The sequence below is a fragment of the Salvelinus fontinalis genome, chromosome 20 (genome assembly GCF_029448725.1).
Source record: "Salvelinus fontinalis isolate EN_2023a chromosome 20, ASM2944872v1, whole genome shotgun sequence".
NCBI lineage: Eukaryota > Metazoa > Chordata > Actinopteri > Salmoniformes > Salmonidae > Salvelinus > Salvelinus fontinalis.
The window spans coordinates 21,998,588-22,009,928 of NC_074684.1; the positions used below are offsets into that span (position 1 = coordinate 21,998,588).

General features: G+C 40.3%; 1 protein-coding gene across 1 annotated transcript in view; it reads left to right on the plus strand.

Moving 5' to 3' along the window:
• Positions 1-10,608, plus strand: part of LOC129817515 (sodium/potassium-transporting ATPase subunit beta-1-interacting protein 2) — a 185,703-nt gene extending 175,095 nt beyond the window's left edge. Inside the window, exons 6-7 of the mRNA XM_055872842.1 lie at positions 5,646-5,727; positions 7,698-10,608. Coding sequence (XP_055728817.1) covers positions 5,646-5,727; positions 7,698-7,707 — 92 coding nt within the window. The 3' untranslated portion in view covers positions 7,708-10,608. The remainder of the gene's footprint in view (positions 1-5,645; positions 5,728-7,697) is intronic.
• Positions 10,609-11,341: the final 733 nt, after the last annotated feature.

An 11,341-nucleotide genomic window follows, 5' to 3' on the forward strand; every position in this document is an offset into this window, starting at 1 on the left:
AATAACTGGGCATTGGCATGTACATTCCTCATCTGGCCGGATCTTTAAATTTAGCCAAGTTTAATGCTCCAGCAAACATTTGGAGTTAGATGTTGCCTGATTTAAACAATTTATTTTATTGATCCCAGGCCCAGCCGCTTGTGAATCCTAGCCTTAAAGGAAGTGTGGGAAATGTCCCCATTTGTTAAATTCACAAAACATTGCAGCACAGACCCAGTCAAATTGCCTTGTTCCAAGATGCATGAATTATTCTCTTTGGCCACTGACTCATTTTTTACAAAAGTTATATTGGGACAGGAATTTGTGTTATCGTCATTTATAATTGATATTGATTGCCGCAATACATGTGCGACTTCTCCTTGTTACCGGTCTTGCTTTGTAAACATAGTATGTGTTGGAAAGAATGCATTTGCCAAGTACCCCGGCCTACTAGATCAATACCATTTTTCTTCTAGTGATCTCTCTTGCATTCTCTCCATTTGCAACATTCATCACCAAGCAACAGACATAAAGAGAAAGCAGGAACGAGAGGGGATAGAGAGAAAAGTATAGAGAGGGAGGAGGTCACATGAGGCGACTCTACATGCCTTCTGTCATTTGGGATTTTTTTCCACTGCATTAATTCAATATTTATAATTATAGTTATTAAAATTGACTGTAAGGTTGGTACAGCAAGCCTTTATTAAGAGTGCTCGCCTCCCCTAGGTCCCAGCACAATACTGTTGGTGGTTGGTAGGTTGAAAAGACTTATTCAAATGTACTGAAATTATACCTGACTGCTGGTTAGTGTTGTCGCAACAGAACATTGTACGCCCATTACTTGTTGTCACAATCGTCGTAGTGAGGAGACCAAAGCGCAGCGTGATGTGAATACATCTTATTTAATGACAACGAAAGAACACCGAAACAAACTATTACAAACATGCCACTAAGATTAACGAGTGCAGACATGCAACATCAACATAGACAATCACCCACAAACCAAACTGGAAAATGGCAACCTAAATAGGATCCCCAATCAGAGACAACGATAAACAGCTGCCTCTGATTGGGAACCAATCTAGGCCACCATAGACCTAAGTATGCCTAGACTACACACACACCTACACATACCAAAACCCTAGACCAGACAAAAACACACATACCACCCTCGTCACACCCTGACCTAACCAAAATAATAAAGAAAACAAAGATAACTAAGGTCAGGGCGTGACACTTGTCAACAATGCAGATTCTTCCTATGGCAAGATTTTAATATAATTGAAGAAGGCTTTGCGTCTGATAACATGGTAATGTTTCCCATAACAGCTTCTATGTACAGACAGTACATTTTATATGGGAGCTATTATGAGAGACATAACTAAGTGATTCATAGGGTGTGCAGTGAGGTTGCTCCCTTAGGCTAGAAAAAGATTGAGTGAAATAAGGGATGCAGCGCTTAGTAGACTATTTCCTCTACATTTAGCATGGGAATCTGAGTGTAAAAAATACAGCGCTTAGTAGACTATTTCCTCTACATTTAGCATGGGAATCTGAGTGTAAAAAATACAGCGCTTAGTAGACTATTTCCTCTACATTTAGCATGGGAATCTGAGTGTAAAAAATACAGCGCTTAGTAGACTATTTCCTCTACATTTAGCATGGGAATCTGAGTGTAAAAAATACAGCGCTTAGTAGACTATTTCCTCTACATTTAGCATGGGAATCTGAGTGTAAAAAATACAGCGCTTAGTAGACTATTTCCTCTACATTTAGCATGGGAATCTGAGTGTAAAAAATACAGCGCTTAGTAGACTATTTCCTCTACATTTAGCATGGGAATCTGAGTGTAAAAAATACAGCGCTTAGTAGACTATTTCCTCTACATTTAGCATGGGAATCTGAGTGTAAAAAATACAGCGCTTAGTAGACTATTTCCTCTACATTTAGCATGGGAATCTGAGTGTAAAAAATACAGCGCTTAGTAGACTATTTCCTCTACATTTAGCATGGGAATCTGAGTGTAAAAAATACAGCGCTTAGTAGACTATTTCCTCTACATTTAGCATGGGAATCTGAGTGTAAAAAATACAGCGCTTAGTAGACTATTTCCTCTACATTTAGCATGGGAATCTGAGTGTAAAAAATACAGCGCTTAGTAGACTATTTCCTCTACATTTAGCATGGGAATCTGAGTGTAAAAAATACAGCGCTTAGTAGACTATTTCCTCTACATTTAGCATGGGAATCTGAGTGTAAAAAATACAGCGCTTAGTAGACTATTTCCTCTACATTTAGCATGGGAATCTGAGTGTAAAAAATACAGCGCTTAGTAGACTATTTCCTCTACATTTAGCATGGGAATCTGAGTGTAAAAAATACAGCGCTTAGTAGACTATTTCCTCTACATTTAGCATGGGAATCTGAGTGTAAAAAATACAGCGCTTAGTAGACTATTTCCTCTACATTTAGCATGGGAATCTGAGTGTAAAAAATACAGCGCTTAGTAGACTATTTCCTCTACATTTAGCATGGGAATCTGAGTGTAAAAAATACAGCGCTTAGTAGACTATTTCCTCTACATTTAGCATGGGAATCTGAGTGTAAAAAATGCAGCGCTTCTCCTGGCTGTGCTGGAGCCCCTGTGAGACAGCCAAAAGGCAGGCAGGAGTGCTGAACCATGACCACAACCGAATGTGAGTATCTCAGCTACCTGAGATTGCCTATCAGACCACAGCGCTCTCTCTCTAAAAGAACATCTCCAGACATAGCTTTCCTGTCTTTAGAGCCCAAATGTATCCCTCCCTGCCAAAAAATGGGGAGTACCTCAATTTGAAATATTAAAGAGCCCATCTTGAATAAGTAAAGGATTCCCTCAGGCATTGTTATGATAAAAGTCATTTGGGTCCAAATTAAGAGCAGGTTCTATTTGCCACTCAGTAATGGCTGTTAGAAATGTGCCCTTCAGGGAAAATTAAGCTTTAATTGGAATTTGCACTTGACAATCTCGTTGATGTATTCCAGAGTTGAAATTTAAAGTACCTGGAAAAAGCCTATGAAGGATAATACTATATTTGCAATGTGACAGAGGAGGTTTGATGTCCTGCATGAAATGATTGCTGAGAGACACTGTTTAATTTGCCCAATACAAAGGAATAATATTATCCAACAGTGTTCCTATCCTCCAGTGAATGAGAATGGTATTGATGGTTTGATCCCTGGGACATGAGGAAACACTGATCTGGGAGCTGTATTGGCTATTACAGCTCCAATTAATATAGTACATGAAGCACCTCAGAGAAGGTAATGAACAGCTAAAACCAATCAACACGCTCACTCCGTAATTACAGTTACTATCAAGGGTAATATCCCAGGGTCCATTTAAAAGAAAGGACAGTATTTAAAATGATTTAGTCTCCAAGAGAGGAGGAGAGAGAGAATGAAGAAGAGGGAGGGAATCAAGGTGCTAGAAGTACTTTTTTTGAATTTATAATAAGTACATGAGAATACAGCTTCCTCTGTTGGATTTGCAATCAGGGTCAGCGTACCAGGAAGATGGAACCTCATGTTGATTGGCCCTTGGCGGCATTTCATTTGCCACTGCTTTGTCATACCAACTTGTTGTGACTGCTTAAGACAAAACAATTTGGAGACATAGTCGTGCTGACTGCTATTCTTAACACTACTGCCATCAAACCTTCCCCTATATCTTATAATGCCTACTTAATAAAGAACCATCATTATGTGCCTATATCTTTGGGGGCAGGGGGTGGCTGTTTATTTTTAATGCAGAATGATAATAGTGTTTTACTGGCATCCTTCAGGGCTTTTGGTATGGATATACTAACTGTTATAATCCACCTTAAGTGGTTTTAACCATTAGCACATCTGTTTTAATGTGTTACGTCACCAAGTCACCAAGAGCTTCTTTTTTCATATTAGCATGGTAAACATAAGTAGCCGGCTGTCACTCCCTGACCTTAGAGATTCTTTTTATGTCTCTATTTTGGTTTGGTCAGGGCGTGAGTTGGGGTGGGCATTCTATGTTTTGTGTTCTATGTTTTATTTTCTGTGTGTTTGGCCGGGTGTGGTTCTCAATCAAACGCAGCTGTCTATCGTTGTCTCTGATTGAGAACCATACTTAGGTAGCCTTTTCCCACCTGTGTTTTGTGGGTAGTTGTTTTCTGTCTTTGTGTCTGTACCAGACAGGACTGTTTCGTTCATTCTCTTTGTTATTTTGTTTAGTTTTCTGTTTTTAATAAATTAACATGAACACTTACCGCGCTGCGCTTTGGTCCGGTGATTCCTCATCTTCAGACGAGGAACGTTACACCGGCAGTCATTTAACCATTAGGGCATTATACACAAACATTATTCCCTCCATCAAAAGGAAAATATGAAAATAGCTTTTTTATTAAACACATAATGGTTTGCTTGTGGGCTATATATTAGCATTTACTCTGCAGAACAATACTGAACATATACACTTAGGTGCTGAAGCTACATTTACGGAAACTAAATAAACAACCTTTTTTTAAGGGGATGTGGTGCGAACCTTGACCTTTATTGTATCCTTCATACAGTACGATATTTTGGGACTATAAGGTTCTATCTGAAAAAAGATGATTCTGAGATAATTGGCTTTAAAGTTCCGAACCATCATTGGTTTGAATGATGTCAGCAATTTTTATCTTGTACTCTTTTGAACTTAATAACATGAATTGGGGTATTTAGAGTACTATATACATAGAGAAAATTGAACAGAACAAGGGTATGTCAACAACAACATGTTGATAAAAATGCACATAGAACCTTATAGTCCCAAGCTTTGGAGTTAACATTTTGTTGAAACTGCCTGATTGAGATGTGGCCAGTCTCCAGATCTTAAATTGTACACTTTCTGTCTTATCACTGCAGGTCCTCTGATAAGCCTGATCAGAGTACACAGGTTAATGCCTATAATGAGGGCCAGTGAGGATTTCGAGCTTTTGGTGAACATCCCCTAAATGTACCATTATAATGATGATAATACCAAACCTTCCATCACCTCCCATTCATAGCAGTAGGGAAGGAAGGGGGCCCTCATCAGCTAATCAATCTTATCTCAGTGTTTTGTTTGTCTTAGAGACAGACTCGGATGCATTAAGACATCGGATCTTATCAGAGGCTTTAGTACCTCCGTCTTTTTGTGTTAGGCCCAGTTACCCAGACCTGCTGGGGCTTGAAACTGCTGGCAGGTCTCTGTGGAGGGTTGGGCCCTAATCCTGTCCAGTTTGTATTCTGTGTGATCTGCAGCATGGCTCCACTGCGTATATCACCAATACCCAGCCTTTAGATGGTCCAGACACTGATTATCCACTGCCTGGGATTATCACAGACACAAGCAGGCACACGCTTATTTAGAGACACAGAAGCACACACACACACACACACACACACACACACACACACACACACACACACACACACACACACACACACACACACACACACACACACACACACACACACTGGAGGAGACAGCTCTTACTGTAGGAGACAGCTGTTGGAGTCCACAGGCCCCTCTACTCCATCACATCCTCTAACGTGTACAGACACACAACAGGCATTCTGAGCCTTTGTTTGATCTCACAGTAACCAGATATCCTCTTTTTCTTTGTCTCCAGTTGATTTTATAGGAGGGTTCGACTCCTACGGTTATCAAGGGCCTCAGAAGACATCCCATTTGCAACTACAACCCATGTACATGTAAGTGCAATGTAGCTACATCTCTTCACACCTCCTATTAAAGTACTTCTGAAATGTTTTCTCCTGGCACCAAGACTTGTCTTGTCTTGGTGCCAAGTTCACTATGTTTTCACACTTGAGTCTATAAATTAGACGAATAGGACTAGCCTATGTGAGGACATTATAATGTAAGGCAGAGAGAAGTTTCATCGATAAATAACGCTAGTGTGTCAATACAGATAAAGAAATAGCTTGTGTCAACAATGAGGGAGGGAATGTTTGTATCTGGACTCCTGAAAGGTTAGGATTTGCTTGAGACGAAATGAGGAGAACACAGGAAGAGATGTTCAAACTTGAAAGGATTCCCCTCGTTGACACTGAATGGATCAGAGATATTGTTTTCTAATCCTGTGTACAGTGCAGGCCAGTCAACATATCATACACTGGGAATAGACAGTAATCCACTCCTACTGTATAAAGAGTTATCCTCAAACGCTAATCTCATAGGTATGTTGAATTGTAGATGCACAGTGGGAAGAAATATCATTTTCACAATGACAGTGATCAAAGTGAGGATGATGCTGATCATAATGCAGCAAACTATTAACTGCACTGGTTAGATATAAAGGTATTACACTACTAATATCTGACAGGATAAAACATCCACCAGCTATACAATGTAGCATCAGCTGCTCATAGGGGAACTACTGTTTCTTTAAATGTCACCTTTTTATCACATGGGGTCACATTGTTTTGGATATGCATGGCAGGGATCCAAGCTGTGCTCATGGCCTGGTGTGCCAGATGAGCCCCACAGTGGCAGGAACAGAACAGCCTGGGTATCCCCTGCCTGCCTGCCTGTCTGTCTGCCTGCCTGCCTGCCAATGCCTCTCTGTGGAGCACAGGCCTCAGCTGACTGGTCCAGCTAACCCTGTGACTCTAACACTAGGAGGGGGGACAAACTCTGTGAAGTCATGCCAGGATTTGGAGCAGGGTGCTGACATGTCTGCTGGTGGGGAGAGGGAGGGGGGGTAACAGCCGCTTGCCCAGCCTAATGCCTGTATTAGGTTATTCAGGGTGACTACAATGAAGTGTGTCTCCTAAATCTTAACCTGCTGTCTGTCACTCTCAGCAATGTATGGAAAAACAACAGGGAGGGGACAATGAAGTGTGCATAGGGGTGTGTGGACATTTCCCATTGTGTCTAATGTGAAGGGAATAGGATGGGTTGTATCTGGTCCATTGTGAGATCAGTTTTGTACCGTCTGTTATTAGCTGCTGGTTGTACAAGGTCAGCTGAGTTCAGGTGGGAGGAGAGTAGGGAGTAGGGAGTAGGGTTTAGGGAGTAGGGTTTAGATTTGTACTCAAGGTTATTTACGTCTCAGCATTCGCCAACATAACTTCTCAATTGTGTCATGTAAAAATCTGCCTATCCAACTCAATAATAGTTGGGCATATAGTTGTCTAATTCCAGGGCATATCACATTGCTGTCATCACATTATACAACAACTATAATTACATAAGAATAATTTCCTGCATTGCTCAGGGGAAAGCGTATTACTGTCAGTAGGTCAGCATATAACACACATGGCAAATGATGGATTTAAGGGACTTGATATTTGTAACACATGAGACTGAAACAAACAAAAATGCCATTAAGAGCCATTCTGTGGTTTTATGGCACCCAGTAGGGAAGACAATAGAGATTATTAATCATGGACACCAAGACAATGGTGTGGTAGAGGTGCTACACACCATCTTCAATAGCCAATCAGTCTTCACAGCTGATACCCATTAACAATAGTTCTTATTGGATGTGACAACTGGGAATTACCAAGGTCTTTAGAGAATAGTGGCAGGTGTAATCATTCTCACTTTGTTTTCATGCCGAGTTTGTTTTAGCATGAGCATCTAATATTAGCATATATTTGAATATATCTGTGGTATTGTGCTTTATTGACACTAATTCCTTTTCCTCTTTCTCTTCCAGGGCAAAGTAACAAAGGACAGCTGCCTTATGTACCAATCAAATAGAGAGCTACCGTTTTAACTTTGTTTCATTTCGTAAATGTCTTAAAATAATACAGTGTCTTACAAACTGTGTGGAGGAAGTGAGACTCTACACTTTAACCTCAAAGACTAAAAACACAGGATTTCCTTTGTCTCTCTGCTCAGCCTCTGCTCAGTGGAGTCACAGTCTTGGCCTGGACGAGGGGCCAGGCAGGTGCAAGAACACCCTCCTGTGGCTGTGTTGACCTTACAGGATGCATATCTCTCCTCCATACTGGTTCTTGCTCTCTTTCTGACAGCTGAATGACTGAAATATTAAGGGAAAAAATTGCTTTGATTCCTCTGGACAGTTTTCAAATGGATCAAGATTCCGGACAAAGGGAATGCCAAGTTCTGAGAGCACTAGTTAAGTGATGCCGCAGAGTTTCAATGTGTTCTGATTAACTTGATTAGAAATACTCTTCACTTAATTAAACAATGTTCAATAACTGATCGATATGGTTTTAGTCATCAGAAGTAGTCCTATTGCCCATTCTAAAGAGTTGATTAGAAATAAATGTACATGTGAACCATGATGTGTTTACAATACACTTTGGCTGTTGGAATTCCATCTTGAGTTGGGCAATTGCATGGGACAAAACTTTGATGAAATGGAAAAAGCAACCAGTTGCTTTTTCTTATGATGGATGTATTTGTCTTGAAAGTGCCAAGAACAATAGTTAAAGATGAGTTAGACAAAATATTGGATGCTATCTAGAGATACATATTTTTGGAGCTAGTCTCGGGGTCATCAGTTCAAAAGTTCATTCGGGGATAACACCATATTTGTTTGCATGAGGTGTCAAAATCTGTTGAATATTTAATCTCTGAAAGCACTGGACATTATCCCAGACTAGGTAGAGGTAACAGTTGGCCTTTCTGCAGCTGTCTTTGCGCAGTAAGGTTATGTGAATTTTGTGCTTTTCTAAGACAGAGTGGAGTCTTGAGTCTAAAGATAAAGAGAACTAAATGTAACTTCTTTAAATTCTAGGCATTTTTTAACATGTGTGACAGTGTTTACTCTTTTATAGTTCACTAATAAGTTATTATGTTGTGTATAAGTGGGCCCTTCTTTTACTCCTAACTGTACAAATTGTCAAGGGAATTCTTGGGAACAATTTCTTGCTGATAGTCTGGTGTGAGGACTAGAAGGAGATGTGTGGTAGAGTTTGTGCTGTGGCTGAAACTTTGTGCTTTTGTCTATTGGACAGTGCGGGAACCCCGAACCAATCAGGATCTCAGTTCTGTCATCATCGTCATAGCATCCTCATACTGTAACTCTTCTGCTGAAGGGAGCCCTGTGAGCATTTTTTTGTATATCTCCCCGCTATGCATAAATCCTTCAGCTTTGTAGACCAGAACTCCATATCATAGGACCTCTCTATGTTTTCTATTTCAGTGGTGTGAATCTGGTGGCTCCTTTGTAAATTAATGCGGTAATACTAACAGGCCTTCCAAGATCTAGAATATTCAAATGGTACCTCGAGATGCATAAAATGCTCTTCTAAACTCAGGCAAGTTTTCCTTGCAACATTACTATACACTTACTAATCGTGTTTAAACATCACCATGGTAACAGCATGTAGAACATCTGAAGACATAAAGGGTGCGTTCCGTAAATTCGATCTGGCTATCTACCCTCCGAGGTCAGAGCACTCCCGTCTGAGTGTGGCAGAGCGCAGAAAAACTGATGAATTTACGAACACTCAGCACCAGTTGAATATGTCCGCTGTCAGTGAACTTTGGCAAAAAAAAACATAATTAAACTGTTGCCAGCAACACAATTACAGTCACCAACGCTCTAGATAACATGAAAACAGCATAACCAGCTCTGCTAGGGGGAGTAAAATTGTCAGTGAGGTGTTATCTTATTTGTCTGGAAGTAGCAAGCTAGCCAACATTAGCCAGTTAGCTTGGGTGATTGACTGACGTTGTGAGGTCAGAACACTCGGATCAACCCTACTCATCGGCCAAAGCGTCCAGTGTGCGCTCTGAAAGCTCCAACAGCGTACCTCTCTGAATTTACGAACGTACAATCAATCTGACAACGCCCTGATCGCACTCTGATTCCTAAGCATTATCCTCTTCATAACATTTGTGTCTGGGACAATATATTGGTATTCAACTGTGTAAAAGCTATATGATCGCTAGTATGCTTCCTTGCATAGTAAATCCAAGATTACACCTCTTGAAGAGTCAGTTGTGTTTTATCAGTGAGTTGTTCTAATGTGAGTGGATAGCAGAGGAGGCTGGTGGGAGGAGCCATAGGAGGACGGGCTCATTGTAATTGCTGGAATGGAATGGTATCAAACACATCACACATATGGAAATCATCAGTTCCATTAAGTCCATTCCATCCAATGAGCCTGCCGTCCTATAGCTCCTTCCACCAGCATCCTCTGGAGGATAGTGGATGTATACACCTGTTACTGTCACCCTGTGCCAGATAACCCAGTCTGAAATGTTGAAGACCAACATAGTTACTTACTGCTGCAATCTTACATGACCCCTTCATTCACAGAGAGAATTCAAAGTTGTAAATATAGCAGAACATTTTCAACCCAGATAAAGTTTTTGACAATATGTTATATAAGATCTGAATTAAAAAGAAAATAATTTGATTGTATATGGCATTACAGTATTCTAAGTTCCTATACATTCAAAGGGAGCTGTGTATAATACTGTTGCAGGTACTCAATTGCTAATTGTAGTACATTCCTGAATACTCCATTGGTTGTTTTGTTTGGGTTCAGCGCTGACTTCTACTTCTCAATAGATTTAGCAATTTTCTATTTATGTTACTTTTCAAAATGACTGTAAATATAATAAAATCAAACTGTGGAAAAGGCCAATCCTTTTTCTCATTTGTTTTCCGAGGACTCTCCCTTCCTGCAACGTCTGATGTAATCACTGACATCATACTTCCTAGTCTCTCATCTGAACAGCAATATGTATTGATACAATAATAGTTAGCTATGCCTAGCATCAGCCTTTACCGCCTGAAGGTATCATTCATTACAATTTCCTACGGTATGGGAGGCAAACTGTTGCCAGCCTCACCTGGTCATCCAACCAAGACAGCAGCATGGTGAACAATGTTTGAAACAAATATCAGACATACTGTAACAACTTACAGGCATAGACACACCATTAAAACATTTTTTTTGTCGTAGACACACATTTCAATTACAGAAACATACAAGCGTCAGATTATTCTTTTTTTTACGTTAAAAGCAAAAGTAAGTAGGAGTGAGACTGTAACTGGTATTTATTTTCTGAACTTATCAAAGACGAACAGTATACTATGACCGAAATGGTCATCGTATATCACCAATGTTTAAGCCTATGAAGAGTCAACGAAGACCAGCCAATAGCACTATAGAGATCACAGTGGTGCTTCAGACGCGTTTGGTTGGTAATAAACCTAAGAGCTGCATGATACACAGAATCAAGTGCCTTCAGGGTAGTGCTTGAGGTCTGCATATAAATGACATCACTGTAGTCTAAGACGGTACGGTGTGCATTCCTGTCTGTCTCTTTTCTGGCCTCCAAAGAAAAACAAGCCTTATTTCAACATGATCTTCT